Genomic DNA, 21,730 nt, shown 5'->3' with positions numbered 1-21,730 from the left:
CTATTTTATTCAAATCAGAGATAATTCTCTGTAATTTAACTTTTATTGTTTGTGATTGGACATAGATTTATTAATTTCATAAGTTGATTGGTTTGTTAAACTTGTATGCCCATCTTGCCAAAGACAACTGTTGTCCAAAAACATAGAAATTAAATTAAGAAATGTTAGCTTATGAGGAGGAAGTTTTGTTGTCTTTGGTTTTCTATTGTAATGGAAAATCAGAAATGAGGTAACAATCATTGATATTATCAAGGGTTATGTAAAATTTTAATTTAGAAGGAAGAGGAACTGTTTGACTTCCCCAGCCTAAAGGTGGAAACAATTATCATGGATTTGTCAAACTAGCATTTTTTTAAAAAAATTGTGATTGCAAAAAAAAAAAAAGATTTGCAAGATATGGAATGGAATATTTAAAATGTATAATACTGAATCCTGGAAGCCATTTGGCTGAAACTTGTCAGAATTAAGATATTTTACTCTTGTTATTTTTAAAACATAAAATTCAGACGTCTTAAAGTTCCACCATTGTAACTTATACATATTCTGAATCAAAATTATTCATTCATTCATTCATTCATTCATTCATTCAATCAATCAATCAATTTGTTTAATTCAATTTTGGCATCCCCTGACTTCAGAATGACTCTAGGTGGCAAAATGTTAGTATTAGTTTTGATAGAATTGAATTAGATAATCACTGAAGGTAGACTCACAGGTTTTAATTAATTGAAACATTCTTTGAAGCTTGACTATTTGATCAAATCTGAATTATTGCTGATTCATTCCAGTCTTAATAACTGAAGCTTCAATGCATTCTCTTAATTTACCTCTGCAGCTCTGCTGCCTCTATCTACTATCATGTCATGGCCTTTATATTGATCATAATTACTTATATTTCTAAAATAATTATTTGATGTGTCCAATTGAAGCAAGAAAATTAATTCAGATTTATTTTTTTGAGTAATTGTAGTAAGAATTCTTCACAGGATAACCTGGTTTACCTTGACTGCAAAATCTATCTAATTCTATTTTATTCAAATCAGAGATAATTCTCTGTAATTTAACTTTTATTGTTTATGATTGGACATAGATTTATTAATTTCATTTGAAATTAATAGTTGTTATTAATTGTTAATTGTTGATTTTGGGACATCTGTTATAAGACTGAATGTCTGAATTCAGCACACAGTCAAGCAGCCCCTCTTACAGCAGTATGTAATTTCCTTTTCATCTTCACTTGTTATGAATGCAGAGCCTCATAGAGAATAGGGAGATTATAGTTCGATCTTACTATTATCCACTCAGTAGCAAGCCCCATTGAGACCAATAGGATCACTATATATAGGCCACCTACCCAAATAGAGGAAATCAATGAACTTTTTGCTAGGTATGTGTAGGAAGCACATCACAATAGTAATGGGGACTTTAACAACTCAGACATCAACTGGGAGACAAACTCTGCACCAAGTAAAAATCAAACAGGTTCCTGACAAATCTAGCAGACAACTTTGTCTCCCAAAAAGTAAACAAGGAAACTAGAGGGTCAGACATATTGGATTTAATTCTCACTAACAGAGATGAAATGATAGAAGATGTTGACGTTATAGAAAGTTATTGGGAGTGAATGATCATGCAATGTTGGAATTCAACATTATACAAGCACAAGCAATAGAAAAAAGTCAAACTAGAGTCTTGGAAGAGACACGATTTCAATAAACTTGAAGACAATTTGGGAAGGAGTCCATGGATGAGACTTCTCAAGTGGGAAACAACCCAAAAAGCTTAGGAAATTTTTAAAAGTAAGATTATAAAAGCACAATCTAGCACAATTCCAATGAAGAAGAAAAATAACAGCTCTCCAAACAAATCAGATGGCTGCATAAAGAACTCTCTGACAAATTGAATGACAAAAAGGACAAGTATAAAAAAGTAAAATTAGGGGCACATAACTAAGGCAGAATATCAGCAAATAGTCCAAGCCTGCAAAGATGAAGTAAGGAGAGCTATGGCTCACAATGAATAAAGGCTTGCGACAAAAATAAAACATAACAAAAAAAAAGCATCTTCCAATATATTAAAAACAAGAAAAAAGTCAAGGAAGCAATTGGTCCATTAACGGGAGAAAATGGCAAGAGGGTGAAAAGCAAAAGGGAAAATGCAGAACTTTTTAATTTTACACAAACACAAAACCAGTCCAACCTATCAAAAACATTACTATTAAAACAGATTCAGAACACAATTTAAAATAGGCAAGAAAATGGTAAGAGAGCACTTGTCCAGCTTAGACAAATTTAAATCACCAGGATCAGATGGATTACACCCCAAGGTTCTGAAGGAACTGACAGATGTGATCTCAGAAAAACTGAACCATATTTTTCAAAGATCCTGGAGCACCAGGGAACTACCAAAGGACTGGAAAAGTTTCCATCTCCGAAAAAGGGGAAAAAAGTGGATCCAGGAAACTGCATACCTATCAGCCTGACATCAATACCTGGGAAGATTCTGGAAAATATAATCAAGCAACAAATCTGCAAACACCTAGAAGCAAACGAAGTCATAACCAAAAGACCAACATGAGTTTATCAAAAACAGATCATGCCAGACAAATCTTATTCCATTCTTTGACAACGTGACAAAATTAGTAGTCCAGAGAAATGCTATGGATATAATTTACTTGGACTTCAGTAAGGCATTTTATATTTTTATCAGTGATTTAGATGAGGGAATAGATGGGGAACTTATCAAATTTGCAAACCACACTAAGCTGGCAGAAGTAGTCAGTACTCCAGATGATAGGCTTAAGATTCAGAAGGATCTTGCCAGACTTTGAACACTTAATCTAACAAAATTAAGTTCAAGGGTGAAAAAGTAAGGTTCTACATTTAGGCAAGGAAAACCAAATACACAGTATAGTATAGACGGTACCTGGCTCAAAAGTAATAATTGTGAGAGGGATTTTGGAATCCTAGTGGACAATCACTTAAATATGAGCAGTATGATGCAGCTGCAAAAATGCCAACACAGTCCTAGGCTGCATAAACAGAGGGATCGAATCAAGATCACATGAAGTGTTAATACCACTTTTTAATGCCTTATTCCAACCACACTTGAAACACTGCATCCAGTTTTGTTCGCCACAATGTAAAAAAGATGTTGAGGCTCTAGAAAGAGTGCAGAGAAGAACAATGAATATGATTAGGGGACTGGAGGATAAAACATAAAGAACAGTTGCTGGAATTGGATATGTCTAGTTTAATGAAAAGGACTAGATATGACATGATAGCAGTGTTCCAGTATCTCAGGGGCTGCCAAGAAGGAGTCAACCTATTCTCCAAAGCACCTGAAGGCAGAACAAAAAGCAATGGATGGAAACTAATCAAAGATAGAAGCAATCTAAAAGCAACCAAGTTCAAATGAGGTACTAATACCTTAGTAAGTACGGTCCTATGCATGTCTGCTCCAAACGAAGTCCTACAATTTACCAGAACAAACTCTGACAGAAATGGATGGGAACCAAAGGTGCATGCATTACATTCCATGTTTTTCACAGCAGCCATGAAAACTTAACTGAGCACAAAAATATTTACAGATCTCCTGTACAAGCTCACAAACAGGCTTTTAAACTTTAAAGCAGAGAAATTTGTTACTCGTCTCTAGTCTCCTTTAAACAACCAAGATATAAAAAGTAATTTAATTATTAATTTGAGAATAAAATCATATTTATTAGCCATTTTAAATTTCCTAGTGGTTCTAAGAGAAAAGCAGTCTTAACTAAGGATATCTTGTATAGCAAGGCCGGAAAGTCCCTGGGTGCTCATATTCAGAAATATTTTTCTGACTTGAATTTAAATTTAAATGTTTTAGAGAATAATATAGAATAATAAGGTAGGAAGGGACTTTGGAAGGGACTCTTCTAATGCAGCCTCCTGCTAGGGCAGGTGATCTTATACCATTCTAGATAAATGATTGTCCAATTACTTCTTGAAAAACTCCAATTTTCAAGAATAGAAGCCACACTTGTCCTTTTTCTCTTTCTCTTTAGGTAATATCTTACTTAATTAGTGGCACTTATAATGCTACGGTTTCTAATATGAAATGCAACATGTAACATGTACAAAGGAACATGTGCAAGTGTTATTCATGCAACATTCCAGTCTGTTTAGAGTTAAGTAGAACAGATGTCTCCAACCTTGGCAAGTTTAAGACTTTTGAATTTCAACTCCCAGAATCCTGGGGAATCCTGGGAGTTGAACTGCAATTGCAGGTCTTAAAGTTGCCAAGGTTGTAGACCTGTGAAGTAAAATCACACACACACACACACACACACACACACACACCTATCCTTGATTTCAGGCTATATTGTCATAACAAACTTTAGATGCAGCTCAATTTTAGTTTCCAGAAAGAGGGGAATTTTCATAGCTATTTAAGATCAAACAACTCACAAAAGGAACTCTGTTCTAAACAACTGGATATTTTATATATCTTTTTCAGTGTTGTACTGAATGCACTGAAAATTCTTCAAGAAATTGAATGAATTTATGCTTATCTTTCCAGCCAAAAGTAATGTCATAGTCAAAAGACTGACTGGCAGTTTCCCACAAACCAACCAACATAGTTCTAACCACAGGCCTTCCTTATAGTACAGAGCAGGTGCAAGGCAGCAAATGATACCTGCAGAACAAACAGTTTCAGATGATGTAGTCCCTGAACTCCTAGAAAACCCCATTCTTCCTGTGTGAATAAAAGATGGCTATGTGAAATTCATTTTCATTTTTTATGCCTTTTGCTGCTTACATTTTCAAATTTGCGCATTTCCTGAGAACAGAATGATCCTCCAATTTGGTGTTGTGGCTTTTTTAGGGTTATGTTTTTCATACTGAAACATGGGATGAGAGAGATCACCAGATAGGTTGAGGTAGAGCTCTAGCAAATTACACATTTATATAGCAGCTGCAGGAGCAGCTACTAGCAGCACTTGCAAAAGGCATGCAGGAAAGATTTGCCACTCTTATTTAATTACCTCCATAGTAGGAACATTCTACCTGGTTCCATATACCTTATTCCTCTGGAATACTAATATAGGAGACACATTTCTCCAGTGCTTTTCAGAGCACTCTCAAGCAAACTGTAGTGCTCTGAACTAGTCCGTATTCTTGCTCATCCATGGATCCTATTTTCCAAAAAGGAATAGTGTCCATGGAAGATATAAAGTAGAACATCATGGCAAGAGGATTCTCCATTGATCCATTCATTGGCCAGGGGAAGAATATGTGAAGTGTGCTTGATTTATTCTTTCCTGGCTAAAAGAGCATGTATATAAAAATTGTAAGTAAGAACTGGGATTGATTTTGCCTTTCTGCTTTTTCCCTTCCAATAACTTAAAATAAATGTTTTCTCACATTACAAATTCACATCCTTGGATGATGGATTCAGCAGAATATGCCATGAATAGCCAGGGGAAGCTGGGTATTTAATTCAACAGATTGTGGTTGAAATAACTGGGATCCATTTTGCAAAGGATTATGGGTCATGCTGGTTTCCCAAGTTATATAGTAGTCCTGGAAAGCAACTAGTACAGCCCAAGGACTAATAGCAGCTCATATTGATTTCCTTTTCACATTTGCTAGCCAGTTTCTATGGCAGGAATAGTGTGTTCCAGCAACTGTTTTGTTTCTGTGAAATTCACATTTTTGTGGCATTTCCATACAAATATTTTGTGCAAGCTGGAAAGTAACTTCAAGCTTCTACATATCCACAGGGTCATCACTGTTGAAGAGCTGAGCTGTTTTATTTTCAACTTGGCTACAGTACAGTTGGAGCTGCAGCAGAGCTGGCTTTTGAAAAACTATAGCACCATTTCCCCATTCTCTAGCCTCATCCATCCTCCCAGTTCCTGTACTTCAAATCCAGGATGGGAAGAGTCAGTTTGAGAATTTTGTGGTTTGGGCACAATAGCCCAAATAATTCATCAGGACTGACACTGACAAGACTTTGCCTATTTTAGTTGAGAGCAGGGTGATTCTGTGGTGAATTCAACATGAAATTCAAGGTGGGGCCTCAATGGTTAATGTCTTTTGTGAGTCTTTTGTCAGTTTCCTCCTTCTCTTCAGCACCAGTTGCAAAAGTGAGAAGGGTGCAGGGATTCTGTGACCATGGAGGCTGGGATTGAGGTGATGATTTTTGCTCCTCATCTCAGCATTTCACATTTTATTTTGTTTATTTGTTTATTTATATCCCACTTTTATTATTTTTCTATATAATCCAAGGCAAGGCCTCTTTCCTATTTGCCCCAAAATAACAACTCTTATGAGATAAGTTGGGCTAAGTGTGTGGCACAATGTCACCCAGCTGGCTTTTATAGCTAAGTTAGAGCTAGAACTCACATTCTCCCACTTTCTAGTCTACTGCCTTAACCATTAGACCAAACTGGCCTAGTTCCATCAATGGAACAAGTGATGTTAATCTTGGATTTCAAATACTTCAGGAGGATGGGGCGGTTAGAGATTGAAATGATAGAAGTGTGAATGTGGTTACAATGACTTGTAGTTATTGTTTGAAGAGGTCCTTTCCCATTCTACAGCCTGAAATCCTGGTGTCCAATCCTTAATGGAACAATGACTTGAACTGATACTACAAGGTTTATATATTTATTAGACTCTTGAGAGGTTACAAATTCCTTTTCTTTTTAAGCATTTTTATCTTCTTGGCCATGTGACTATTTTTAAAAAGGTAACTTTTTACCACGGTGTGGCTCAGGCTGTAAGAAGCCTGTTATTAAAACACAGCTGCCTGCAATTACTGCAGGTTCTAGTCCCACCAGGTCCAAGGTTGACTCAGCCTTCCATCCTTTATAAAATAGGTAAAATGAGGACCCAGATTGTTGGGGGGGCAATAAGTTGACTTTGTAAATATACAAATAGAATGAGACTATTGCCTTACACACTGTAAGCCGCCCTGAGTTTTCGGAGAAGGGCGGGATATAAATGTAAACAAAAAAAAAAAAACACCAACAAAAAAAAAACTTTAGTGAGGCACTTCTAAAAATTCCTCTGTAACAAATGGCCAAAATCATTGTTAAAAAACTACCGACTTTGACTGGTTCAGGGGATACAACTGAGTATGTTGTTGGTTAACTAAATAAATCTGTATGTAGCATGAACTAACAGTGAGAGGCTAGATAAATTGCCATACATCCAGCCTCAGTTCTTTCACACGTTTTCTGAACTGTATTCAGATGCGTATGCATTTCACTGGCCTTATCTCACTGAAATGAGTTCTAGTTTTGATGGTTTGTTCATGTTTGTAGCAAGGAAAAGTGATAAATGTGCATATGTTCATTGGCCCTAAAACAAACCAATCAGGGTTGAATTATCACACATTTACGTCTCTCCTTTTTAAATGTGTGAACTTGTGATACATTACAAGATCAAACACTGTTTCTGAAAAAAATATTTTCTATTCTTTATAAAGAAAGAATACAATTGAATTTTTTTTTAGTGGATTTTTTTTCTTTCAATATGTACATAAACATAACTGAATACCAAAGATGCTTTTTCAAGAGGCAAGTGGACTTTTTTGCTTTGAAGATGTTTTGCTTCTCATCAAAGAAGCTTCTTCAGAGCTGAAGAAGCTTCTTGGATGAGAAACGAAAAGTCTTCAAAGAAAAACTAGAAAGCCTCTTGAAAAAGCACCTTTGGGACAATCATGGCCTGGATGACTGAGAATCTCCATAGACTTTTAACCGAATATAACAGTTGTTTGTAGTGCTAGCTTAAAATATATTTCAGGGCCAGACTGAATACTTGCTTTTTTCCCCCCAGTAAAATATGTCGAAGTAAACAGGGGGTTAAGTATTGTACTAAAAGAAAAGATTTATTCCAGCTAGTTCTTTTCCTGTGTTGGAAAAAAAGAGAAGAAGAAACCCATAGCTAGAATCTGCAAACCGTTCCTGCTGCATGGAAGTTTCATTCTGAATGAACAGGATGCCAAATGTCACAATCTCAGTGGAAATTGTTTTGCACTCTTGGGCTCAGTAGCATGACCACTTATTTTCATCTTTCTTAATGCACATTAATATAATACATTTTGCATTTAACAAACTTATAATACATAAATGGTATGGTTGAGTATTGCATTTTCTAAAAAAAAAACCCACTCTACTTTTGACTGCAGCATTACAGCTGGCTAGAAGAGCAGCATCAACATTACTGTTGAGTTGGCTCATATCTATAGTTCAAGGACATGCCATTTGCTAGGTTTTTTTAATGGCTATTCCATTAATTGGTGAGTCATAGGCAACTATAATTCTATTGTGCATCACCCTCTCTAATAGAAGAATCCTGTTTCTTACCACTTATAAAAAATAAGGACTTATCCTTAACTTTGCCTTTAGCAAAAGCTGTCAGCTATCAGTCTCTTTACAGTACCCCACTGCACATCTGGATTTGTTCATTTTGATATGGTTTTAAACTATGTGCCTGGAAGCCATGGTTATTTTGAATAAATAATCATTATTTTCTTAATAGAATGTCAAAACATTTTCCTGACAGATTCCCAGTTTGCCCTCTAGTACAACTGTGGATCTCACGTAACCAATGCTGTAAATTCATTTGAGTATGAGGTGTTGACAAATAACTTTTAAATAAATATTTCTCTGAGAACAAAAACATCCATTGTAAAAACAGTGAGATAAACTGTAAACAGAATTGGAAGGAGGATCTCTAATCTATGTTGATACATATGGCACAGGTTTTTGTACATTGAAAAACTATTCAATATTGAAGGCTGGATTCTTTGTGGAAGAGACCACCTTTCTTTTCTTTTCTTTTCTTTTTTCTTTTTTGCTAACTTGTTATTTTGTTTTTCAACTAAATAAGCCACCAAGTGCAATTCCTGGTCTGGGTTTCCCTTTCTGTCACTTCTCCATAATTCTTTGTATTTCGGTTGGGCTCTCAGCTGCCTCCTGCTTCCTCTTTTTTCCTGCATTCCTATATTTCATTATTTGCAGCTTCTTCCTCTTCAGCAATATGAGGAGGATGTGGAAACCCAGTTATATTATGAGTTACAAATCAGCCTCCAGTATCCGAGAGTGCCTGCTACTGAATGTTAATGCTGTGTGTGCATCGAAGAGAGGACTCTGTACAAAAGTCAAGTGAAGGAACCAGGCCATTACAAAAGGCACACGTCTTTCAGGGCCTGGTCATTTGAGCAACTGCTTATCTTCTTTGGTGTGACCTCAGGTTGATAGGGTTGGCATGCTCCAGGTTCCTTCAATTAAAAAATCTCATCTATCAGGATCCAGGAAACCTGTCCTCCCTACTATATCTGCCCTCTTGAATGAGGATCCTCTCGAGATCTGGATGGTTCCAACCAGTGGTGGGATTCAAGTAATTTAACAACCGGTTCTCTGCCCTAATGATTTCTTCCAACAACCAGTTTGCCAAACTGCTCAGAAAGTTAACAACCAGTTCTCCCAAAGTGGTGCAAACTGGCTGAATCCCATCACTGGTTCCAACCCTTATAACAGCCTTAAAACATTCTAAAGGGCCTTGAAGACTTTGCCTTCTCCTAGGTCTTGGAGTAGGAGAGTTGACGCCCTCTTTGTTGGAAGTTAGTTGGTGACGGGATGTTATAGGATTTGGCAGATTCCTCATCTTGCTTTTCTTTTTCCTTTTCCTTTTCCTTTCCCTTTTTCTTTGTCTGAATCTGAATCTGAATCTGTTTGGTTTTGTTATATGGTTTCTATGTTATTTTGATACCCTGTGATCACCCAAATTCATTTGGACAGCATTAAAATCAAATCTTTATTATGGTCACAGACCAGCAAGAGAGCAATATCATAGTAAATATATAATACATATAAATAAATCCATCATGTGTTTTTGCTAAAGTTCTCTTGTTATCCTTGCATCAACAGGAGATGAAGCGTTCACTCTTATTTGTATCATTTGTGCATTTTTCAGAAGGATTATGCTCTTGAGAAAAAATTACAAAATGACAGCAAATGCTAAAGCATGGAATTAAATCTTAGCCTTATATTTCCTGGATAAGAGAATAAGAGAGCAAGAAAAACAAAAGAAATTCTCAAATTGTCTCTCTAACTGATAAACAGAGATCTACCAGGTATTTTTTGAATGGATTCTTTTCTGCCATTCCTCCTCTCTGAGCTAAATAAAAAAATAATAATGAATTTAATACCTGAGAGTGAACAAAAATGATTGCCTCCAGTACCAATGCTAATCAACTCTGCTTGTTTCCAGAGATGGCCTAAGACTTCTATGATCTGAGATATTTGGTCATGAACAATTCAACTAACTGAAAGATAACTAAAAGATAAAAGAGGAACTGAAGAACTGAAAGATAAAAGATCACTCTCCTATCAAAGAACTTCTTCCCATGGCAGAGCAATATTGTCAAGCACTTGTCTGGACATATTTAAAACAGCTTTGTCTTTCCTATACAGCTGCTAAGCAGAGGTCTCCAACCTTGGCAATTTTAAGCCTGGAGGACTCCAACTCCCAGGCGGAGAGTTGGGGAATTCTGGGAGTTGAAGTCCTCCAGGCTTAAAGTTGCCAAGGTTGGAGACCATTGTGCTAAGGAATCCTGGAAAAAATAGGGTTGCTTTAAAAATGTTTGCATCCCTGGAAGCATTTGTTTCTGGTTTAGGAAAAGAGTTGTAGTCCAAGCTGCAAAACAATTCTGGGGAACTCTTCCCTTACTCTGCTTTCTGCCACCTGAATTAAGAACCGTCTAGTATATTCACTCCTATCAGCAAGTGCAATCTTAATCCTTCTAGCAGTTTCATATCCCCTGTGAAATATTATTCTTGAGCTTGATTTTCCCTGCTCACATAGGGAGAACACATCAGATTCTTTTCTTAACCCAATTCTGACACTGGGTCTCAAGTGAGATATTACTCTCTTAACCCTATACATGTATATAGAGGTTTTAAGACTATTCCTTCCAAACATGGTAAGAACTGTTGGGAAAAACATCTGTCTGCAAAACTGCTCTATCATGCTTTAATCAAATCTCTTAGTAGAAATGTATATGTACATGTATATGAACAGCTTGATGGCCAGATATCTTTTCCATCCTATCAATAATTCAGAATTTTTTTAGCAAAAAAAAAATTGAATTGAAAACACAGAAGGATGGGCAATAGAACTACCCATTTAGTCTTTCCTCCTGCTAATAGAATGGAAGCAAAGGGATTTCTTTTACTTGATATTTATATTTCAGGTGCAGAGACTGACAATTTTTTTTAAACTGGAGGAAGCATGAGGTTGGTTTATAGTATTCTCTGTTCATTATGTAATAAGATCAGCAAGCATGAAATGATCATATAGAATAGAATAGAATAGAATAGAATAGAATAGAATAGAATAGAATAGAATAGAATAGAATAGAATTTATTGGCCAAGTGTGATTGGACACACAAGGAATTTGTCTTTGGTGCATATGCTCTCAGTGTATATAAAAGAAAAAAGAAAAAAAATACCTTCATCAAGATACAACATTTACAACACATGGTCATAGGGTACAATTTAACCCTTAATGATAGCAACAAAAAGTTACAGTCATACAGTCATAAGTGGAAAGAGATTGATGATGGAAACGATGAGAAGATTAATAGTAATGTAGATTTAGTAAATAGTTTGACAGTGTTGAGGGAATTATTTGTTTAGCAAAGTGATGGCCTTCGGGAAAAAACTGTTCTTGTGTCTAGTTGTTCTGGTGTGCAGTGCTCTATAGTGTCGTTTTGATGGTAGTTGAAACAGTTTATGTCCTGGATGTGAGGGATCTGTAAATATTTTCACAGCCCTCTTCTTGATTCATGCAGTATACAGGTCCTCAATGGAAGGCAGGTTGGTAGCAATTATTTTTTCTGCAGTTCTAATTATCCTCTGAAGTCTGTGTCTTTCTTGTTGAGTTGCAGAACCAAACCAGACAGATATAGAGGTGCAAATGACAGACTCAATAATTCCTCTGTAGAACTGAATCAGCAGCTCCTTGGGCAGTTTGAGCTTACTGAGTTGGCGCAGAAAGAACAGTCTATGTTGTCCTTTTTTGATGATGTTTTTTATGTTTATTTATTTATTTATTTATTTAATTAATTAATCACATTTTTATACCGTCCTATCTCCCAAGGGACTCAGGGCGGTTTACAGCCTATTAAAAACACCAATACATAACTATAAATACAAAAATAAAACACTAATTAAAAAACTTATTAGATAAGGCCGAATTAAAATTTACAATTAAAATAATAAAACCCCATTAAAACTACATTTAATTAAAAACCTAGCCCAGTCCTGCACAGATAAATAGATGTGTCTTAAGTTAACTGTCCATCTTGCGATACGATAGAACCTAGAAATTTGAAGGTTTCTACTGTTGATACTGTGTTGTCTAGTATTGTGAGAGGTGGAAGTATGGAAGGGTTTCTCCTAAAGTCTACCAACATTTCTACAGTTTTGAGTGTGTTCAGTTCCAGATTGTTTCGGTCGCACCACAAGGCTAGTCGTTCGACCTCACGTCTATATGCGGATTCGTCATTATCTTGAATGAGATCAATCACTGTTGTGTCATCTGCGAACTTCAGTAGGTTAACAGATGGATCGTTGGAGATGCAGTCATTGGTATACAGAGAAAGAGAAGTGGGGAGAGCACACAACCTTGGGGGGGGGGCTGAACTAATTGTACAGGTATCTGATGTGATCGTGCTTAGCTTCACCTGCTGCTTCCTGTTTGTTAGGAAGTAGAGCAAATAAAGTAGAGCAAATAAATAAAAAATAGTAGAGCAAATAAAGTGCTCTGGAGGTTTGGGAGTATGAACAGTGCCAAGTGGAAATGTCCAAGCCATCTCAAGCTGATGAGGAAGAAAAGGCTAAGGGGAAAAAGGGGAAGTACTATGGAGAAAGAAAGTAAGCCAACAAAAGCCCAGAATTGCTGCCTTTGTGGATGTTGCACAGGAGAGAGGGAAGCAATAGGTTGAGATTTCCAGTTAGACTGGGGGAAGGAGTGATTTGCTGGCTCAGCTGTGCTCTCCCTAGGGAACAAGAGTCAGTTTTGGTTAGCTCTTGCTGATTCCCTTTTAAAACATGATGCGGGGGACAAACCAGAACTAAGCAAAATGAATAGATGATAATTAACCATAGAAAATCACAATCACTAAATCATGATAATATAACCTTTCCAAATCATTCCTTACCTTTCAGCAGTTGTATGGACACAAACCACAGACTTCAAAACTTCAGTTTTTCATAAGGGGTTTACCTCCACTTCAAAAAATATATATAAAAAATATGAAATTGGTAGAGAGCATCCTGCAGATTGCTAGTGTTCTTTCTGATAAACATGACACATACTCACCATATTTGTAAATGAATAACCTGATTTTTTTGTATATCTCCAACATACAGTACTTTCAAATATAAATTGTTCACTAGCCGCAAAACATTGCCTGACTTCAGTCTAAATCACTGTGGGTGCTTTGGAATGAGCAAGCTTAGGTTGCAGAGGGAAGTTTGCCTATTTAGGCCTTGTTGAACTGGATGCATGAGAACCTGATATTACTCTTGTAATTTTTTTTCAGTTTTTAAATTAAACTTGGATACAGTAGCATTGTATTCCAATAGCTTGTCTGGTTATTATTATTTTTTGCAAAAAAATTTACTCAAATGTTGTCATCAACTTACTGCAGAGTAAAGATTGGAAGAGTATGTTCATAACTTATAATTCTTCTTAATATAAGTACAGTTAGAAAGAAAATAAGCTACACTTCCTGATTGGTGGTCTTATATTTGATGTTTAATTCTAGTTTTAATTCACCTGCCTCTACAATTGGGTAGTGCTCATTTTTTTAATTGTTCAACAGTTTTCAAATTATTTGGGGGAGGGGGGAGTTGAGCAATTTTAATAGTTATTTAGAATTCAAATTGTTATTTAGAATTCAATAATTAAATCCTTCTAAGCAAAGAAGGATTTAACATATTAAGCTGATTTGCTGGTTCTTTAATCAATTAGAAAAAAAATCCAGAGTTTCCTGAAACCTCTTTATAATTCCTTCTGCCTGTGTAGAATTCATCAAATTATCTAGGAATTTTACGATAATCAAAGGAACTACAGATCAGCAGCTTGATATTAAAACCAAGGACTCTGTAGAGTAGATTAAAAAGTAATCAGTTTTTAACATGTGGCAAATAATATGTCCATTACCTGAAGTGAGTATGTATATTTAAAAAATTCTTTCTAAGCTAAACCTCTCTACTTGTTTTATTAGATAACTTCATTAGTAAATTCTGGGAATGTAATGAGGCAAAATATATCTTGATTTCAGGAAAGAACTTGACAAAGACTAAATTTCTGTTTAGCAAACTAATATGGCATTGTCTAAGTTATATGACAAGTAATATATAACTGATATATTATATATAAATGTTGAAAAACATTAGTCCTCATTAAACTAGTAGTAGGTATCAAGTGAGATGCCATATTGTTATTGCTTAGGTGCATGAGAAGGAGTGACATAAAAGCAGTCATCCAGTACTTAGGAGCTCTCACAGAGAAGAGGGAGTCAATATATTCTCAAAGCACCTGAGAGCAGGATAGGAACTAAGTAGTGGAATATCATTAAAGAAAGATACATCTAGTACTAAGAAGAAATTTTCTGACAGTGAGAATTAATTAGTGGAATGACTTCCCTCCATAAATTTTGAGTACTTCATCACTGAATGTTTTCAAGAACAGATTGGACAACCATTGGTCTGGAATGTAAAAGATCTACTCAAGCAGGAGATTGGACTAGAAGATTTCCAAAGTTCCTTCCATCTTGTTATTCTATGCAAGATGTATTAAATGATACAAAATTTATATATATATATATATGTCTAAATTGGAAGTGTCTTGGCGACGTTTCGACAAAGTCTCATTCGTCATCTTCAGGCTTCAGCTTCATGCTTCTGGGAGTGTCTTGGCGACGTTTCGACGCGGGAGAAAACCCAAATAACCAAAGACCTACATATATATATTGGTTATTATATACATATATATATATATACCAAATATACATATATATTTGGTTATTCGGGTTTTTCCCGCGTAAAATTGGAAGTGTCTTGGCGACGTTTCGACGAAGTCTCATTCGTCACCTTCAGGCTTCAGCTTCGTGCTTCTGGGAGCAATGTGTGATTGCAGCTGTTTCTTCCTTTTTAACTGCTGGTGGGGGTTTGAACTGATTGGGTGGGAGCTTGGCTGTGCTCTGATTGGATGAGGCTTTTTTGTGCTCTGATTGGATGGGGATGTGTCCTGTTTGGGTGGGGGCTTGGTTGTGCTCAGATTAGTCTGAGTTGCAGGGGGATTTGAGCTGATGAGCTGCATTGCTGTTGTTTGGCTTCGTGGTCGTGGTCGTGCTACATCTTCATAGTGGGTGTCAGTCTGCTGCATGTATGGATTGGGGTTTTTTGAAATGGCTAATGTTGCAGCTGCGGTCATATATTTTCATATATGTATATGAAAATAAATGAATACAATTCATGATCTTGAGAAATTGACCTGGAAATTACAAAATTAACATTCAACAAATAAATGTAAAATTCTTCCTTTATCAAACAGAATCCAATGTAGAGATATTGAATGAAGAATAACAAAGTATGTGGATAACATTGAAATATTAGTTGATTACAAACTGAATATATATCAGCAGTTGGATATGGCTACAAAATAGAGAAATAGCATCTGAGCATCTTTTAGGAAAGATTTAGAGTCTTGAACTGATTCAGAGAAGGGGGATAAGGATGGGTTAGGAAATATGACACTAGGTTCTATAAGGATGTATGTATGAAATGCAAAATATATAGTTTTGGAAAAAACCTGAATAGGGAATTGTACCCTTAAGTACCCAAAAGAATGTTACACAGAAGACCTATTCTTTGTCAACACATATCCCAGAATAATGGATTTACATTACAGGAAACAAATTTTGGTTTGGGGGAAAAAATCTAATAATAAGACAATATCCATCTAGATATGAATAAGACAACTCATTATCTAGATGGTGGGCTCCTCTTTACTGGATGTCTTTAATCAAAGGCTGGGTAACTATCTGGATGATTTAATTTGAATTACTACATGAAAAGTGGTTGTCTAAATTGCCCCTTCCCATCCCATGATTCTAGGTTTTAGCTTCCTTACCAAAGCAAACAATTCTTTTCCAGATCGACCATACTATTAAAGATAAGTCTTCTAAATATTATTCTTGCATTTTAAGTTTTATTTTAACTTCACTTTCCAATTCTACATACTATATGATGCTTATAAATGTTTAAATGGTCTTATTTTCTAGCTGAGCATACAGTACCAAAGGCCTAAAATCCCACTTTTTTTTTTTTTTTTTACAAAAAATATGGTTATCTTACAATGTAGAAGAAAACAAACTCACAGATGCTAATTAAAGTGTTTGGTTTTTGTTTATTTTAGAGTGGAATTGCTCTAAGCACTTAAACTGTGCTGAAAAATTCCTTTTACATTCTTTCAAATCTGAAAACACTTCATTAAAAATCAAGAGTTTGCCTCCCTATTATTCTGTCCTCTATTTTACCTCTAAACAGTGATGCCGGTCTCTTTCATGGAAGCAATGTCTATTATGATTCTTCCTCTTGTGCTGCTTGACCACCTTACAATCTAGCATCCTCTTTACCTTCTTTATTGCAGCTGCATATGGGGCTGAAGGCTTTAAGGATTTTCACACCATCATCCCCAAATCTTTTTCTCGTAAGTATTCTGTGGGCATGATGGCCAAATATTGCTTAACTTTTTCATCTGTGCATGTAACTTCTGTCACTCATATATTTCTTTTTGTCTCTGCTTGTTTTTTTGTTCTTGCCTTTGTCCTTTAACTTTTACCTCCTAATATTTTTTTCAAGCTTACAGATAATGTTAGTGTTACACATATATCAGCTTAGAGAAAAGCCTAATTTATTTACATGGTAAAGGAAAATTCCTAGTGTATGACTGGCTATAGAGGCATATGAAAAAATATCATTTATATCAAGAGAGAACTAAATGCTTAGTAACATCTATTCGTAGAGCCCTATAACCATTTAAATAAAAGAAGGACTTTGATATTTACTTTTCTACATATAGAAGTGCATGGCTCATTGGTTAAGATTCTTTTGCTTGTTTGTTTGTTTGATTGATTGATAGATAAAATAATTCTTATGCATGTCTTGATTTCAGATTTCATAATGATAAGAAAAAAATTGAGAAATAAGACAATGGTTGGTTGTCTAGGGCCCAGAAACTGCAAATCAGGTCAGAAAATGGAGGACTAGGTACATAATATTAAGTTATTAAGTCAAAACTAGCAGTGGCTAAGTGGTAGAAGTGGTTATGAGATCAGATCATTCTGCTCAACACTGAAGTATTACATGCCTGGGGACACAATTTCAATGGCACCGCTTTTGTCTTACACGTGTAATACTTAGATTCAAGTGCTAGCTAACCTTTGTATTGTTAAAACATTATGTACCAAGATTGAGGGGAACTCTCATTCTAACATCATTGCCAGTTAGTCAGAAGTGCTATACAAGTGGTCTAATTTGGCAGAAGGCTGATGGAACTTAAAATGTGTAATATTCCTCACATCCCTTCTGTTTGATCTGACTCATAAAAAATAATTCACCCATTGTCAATTATCTGCAGTAAAAATTATTATCACTTTGACAGTAGGTGTGATAGTAGCTGAGATACTGTGTGTCTGCATTTTTTAAATGCATATGATTAAGAGTTAGTATCTTAGACCCGATTAACCAGGCTTTTGTCACTCATAACAGCTGATCCTTAAAAACACCTTTCAACAGTTGACTTCAAAGGAGCCTATATTATTTTAGGACCATTGCAGAGCATGTTTACATACAAGGAAGTTTCACAGTGCTTAGGGACATTTATTCCCAGACAGAAAGAATATATGTTTTGTTTTTAAAACTGGAAGAAGATAAAAACAGACTGAATTTGATCTGCACTCAGTAACACTTTGAGTAGACTCATTGAAATCAATAGACTTATCAGTTAATCATGATTTATTTATCCCATTGATTCAATGGATTAATTCTGTCTCCAATTAATTATATATTTTCAACTATCTAGTTGAGAAGATGGGGTATTTTAGGTTCTATCGAACATGGAGAAGTTGACAAAAATTATGTGTAGCAGTGTCATAGTATGATCACACAGGAAAATCATTTTTGCTTCCCAAATATTATCCATGACCACAGCCTGTATAATTTTATGGTAGAAAATTCACATTTAATACACAAGAAATCAGTCAAAATGATGAAGAAGTAATGTTCCATTTTTACTATCCATTCATAACCCACATACCTCACCTTTGTCTATATGGTCTAAAGAGCTGAAAACAAATTCTGATTAATATTTATTTTGTAATAGATTATGCATCTAAAAAGAAATTGATGTTTCTTGGTCAGACACCTGGAAGAATGTTGGTGGTCGTCAATTACAGACTGCCTTGTTCAGCGATTGTTCTAAGTTACAAAAGCACTGAAATAGTAGGTTTCCTACTGGTTCTTAAACTTGCAACCATTGCCATGTCCCTGTAGTCATATGACCATAATTTAAGTTCTTTGCAACTGGTGCACATTTACAATGGTTGCAGTGTCCCACATTCCTATAATCACCATTTCTGCCCTTCACATTTAGCTCCTAACAAGCAAAATCAGCAGAAAAGCTGGCAGGTTGCTGCAATTTGCAGTCCTAGGATTCATGCTATGGTTATTAAGCATTGGTTTTGTTGCTTAACAACAGTGAAACTGATTGTGTAAGTCTGATGCGATTATGTGATATTTCATTTAATGATTGTGTTATTTAGCAATGGAATTGCTGGACGCAATTGCAGTTGGTAGGTGAGGATTACCTGCATTATTAAAGGAGTAAAATCCTATCTACATGAAGCATACTTACATATTGATGGGAGTGACATGTTTGTATCCACTCCAATATAAAAGATTTCTAAAATCTTTCGAATGAGTGATACCTTTGTAGATAAATAAATGAAAATAAGCCTCTTTATACACAGAAAGATGGCATGTCAGAAATACAATTTTTAACTTTATTTCTTCTTGATATAATTTTCTTTCTTCATAATTGTTCTGCTTTTCAAATATGAAAGGATTTCCACTTATATTTCCACCTAATTTCCTTACAATTAAGAGAAATGGATAGAATTGGAATGAGCAATCTGCAGTGTGGATTACATGTGCTCCCAGACTACTCCCATGTTGCACTGTCAAAATTCATTTTTAGTGAACAGTTTTAGCAACTAATAAACATTCTAAGGAAGTTAGGTGGTTAAGAAATATGAAGTATAAATAAATATAAAATAAATAGAGTCATAGTAAAGCAAAATGTTTGAAGTAAAAGAAAAAGAAAAAATGAAAATGTTTGGGCTATATTTCCTGATGATCTTATGTTTTCCCTTGTGGCCTTAGTAGCCCAAACATATTTTTTTAAAAAGTACACTATCTAAGCCAACATCAATTCCCATCTGCTGGGTGAAATATAGAAAAACAGCTTTTTCTTTCTGTTTTCATTCCCTAGATCCCTGACTTCTAACTTGTTCTTTTATTTTGAGTTCCAATAAGTCAGGGCACCACTGTAGTATGTGCTACTGCTATGGTGAACACAGAATTTATGGAACAGAAAATGACAGAATCTCACAAGATGTCATGGCTCCAACCTGACTTCTTGACAGATTTTGAGCAAGAACAGTTATATCATTCTAGACTTGGCAATCAGTCAAAATGAAGACCATTCTTTAAAATAGTTTATATTTTGACACCTGCTCCAGTGACTGTCTAGGGCACCTAGGGCACAGGTAGAACCACGGCTCTGGACAAGTCATATCTTTCTTCACATATGTGAATTTCGGCATTCCTCAATAAGTGTATTCCATTGCCTCCTTTGTCATATATAGAGTCTCCGCTAGGTTGCTTCAAGGTTTAACAGGGCTTTGGCAATCCAAATCCACGGCAAATGAGCTAGGAAAAGGCTTATGATAGATTGGTCTTTTTTATCCAGTCACATGTCAGTCAGCCTCTTATTACGGTAAATGAGCAGAAAGTAATACAGAAAAGCATAAAGGTGAAAGAAAACCAAATATTATCAAATAAAATTTGGTACAAAATAAAATAATAAGGCAATAAACAACCAATAATGATAAATGTAATGGATGGCGACAAATATTACATCAATAAAACAAAATTTGGCCACATTCTTCAGTCAAGTGTGCCAACACGATCATATATTAAAGACCTATTGTGGGCTGCCAGAAACATTGATAATTTCACTAGTTTGCACATTATATTTATATGAGATTTGGGCATGATATGAAACTTAGAGTTATAAATGTAAATATTTTAATATTGTATATGTATTTTAAATAAGTCCATTCCACCCATGTAAGTACATTAGTAATTTGTCAATTATAGTGTATTATTGAGAAATGCTTTCCTTTATGCTGTTTCTTTCCCACAATGATTTTGATTGGTTTATATTTAAAAAAAAACACCACTGAGTGGCATCCTCTATTGTTTCTTTCAGCCAGTAATATTAAAGTAGAGACACAGAGTGATGAAGAGAATGGGCATGCCTGTGAAATGAATGGGGAAGAATGTGCGGAGGATTTACGAATGCTTGATGCCTCTGGAGACAAAATGAATGGCTCACACAGTGGCAGCAAAGCCATGTCAGGAGTTGGAGGCATTCGACTCCCTAACGGAAAGCTAAAGTGTGATGTCTGTGGGATAATTTGCATCGGTCCCAATGTTCTTATGGTTCACAAGAGAAGCCACACTGGTAAGGTCTAGCAGAGTTTTTTTTTCTTTAGCTACTAGAGATTTGTATTCGAATTAACCCAGTACTGTGCTGCCCACTCCTATCCTGAAACTCAGGTTATCAGACAATACATTACTTAACACACCCAGACCATACTATACTATACCATACCAAGAATATCAATATCATACCACCATGAAGAGGTCAGGGAGAATTTTAAGTTAAATTTCTAATCCATTCCTTTTGTAAATCACATAGAATAACCAGGCTATGTCTTGTCTTTGAATCAGGCCAGACATAAATTCAAAATAATAGCAGTTGCCAAATTGAGAAATGATCTTCTTTTCCATTCATTCAATAACCATATTTTAGAAGCAAAATAATAATTACTGGAATCAAATATCCAAATTGATTTTTAACGAAGATTTAAATATAATGGGAATAAAGTCCTCTAAAGTTAATCACTCTGAGGTTCGTCCTGGTAGTAATTTTAATCTTCCAAAAAGATTCTGCTTATCTGGAAAAAGATGGATGCAAGGAGTGAATGGCAGATCTTAAACAGACAAATAGTTTGTTCATGGCATTTGCATCAGTGCATCATTATCAGCAGGCAAATTACCCCCCACCATAGTTCATATCATGAATTGTAAGGATTATGTGAATCCCATTGTACTTTCTATTAGAAAAAAAAAAACAATGATTAGGTTGCTTCTAATACCATAAACTACTGTTGTTTATACTACTAGTGTTTGGTTATGGACACATACAAACATGAATGTTGATAGAGATTTTGACAGAGCTTGGAATTTAAAAGGCAGGAACCAGGCAAATATTTTAAATATAAGAATATACAGTGTTCACTAAATTTCAACTAAAC

The 21,730-nt window shown here is 35.4% G+C and overlaps 1 protein-coding gene across 15 annotated transcripts in view; it reads left to right on the top strand.

The window, feature by feature from the left end:
* Nucleotides 1-21,730, top strand: part of IKZF1 (IKAROS family zinc finger 1) — a 96,106-nt gene that overhangs the window by 54,208 nt on the left and 20,168 nt on the right. For 5 of the 15 annotated variants that reach the window (XM_058181681.1, XM_058181674.1, XM_058181679.1 and 2 more), the window contains 2 exons: nt 16,717-16,776; nt 20,620-20,874. The exons of 7 other annotated variants lie outside the window; for them this stretch is intronic. In XM_058181681.1, the coding sequence (XP_058037664.1) occupies nt 16,717-16,776; nt 20,620-20,874 (315 nt within the window). The remainder of the gene's footprint in view (nt 1-16,716; nt 16,777-20,619; nt 20,875-21,730) is intronic. 3 more of the 15 variants (XM_058181678.1, XM_058181677.1, XM_058181680.1) reach the window with 2 other exon arrangements.

This window comes from Ahaetulla prasina, chromosome 4 (genome assembly GCF_028640845.1).
Source record: "Ahaetulla prasina isolate Xishuangbanna chromosome 4, ASM2864084v1, whole genome shotgun sequence".
NCBI classification, from domain to species: domain Eukaryota; kingdom Metazoa; phylum Chordata; class Lepidosauria; order Squamata; family Colubridae; genus Ahaetulla; species Ahaetulla prasina.
This window is presented reverse-complemented; position numbering and strand designations above follow the sequence as displayed.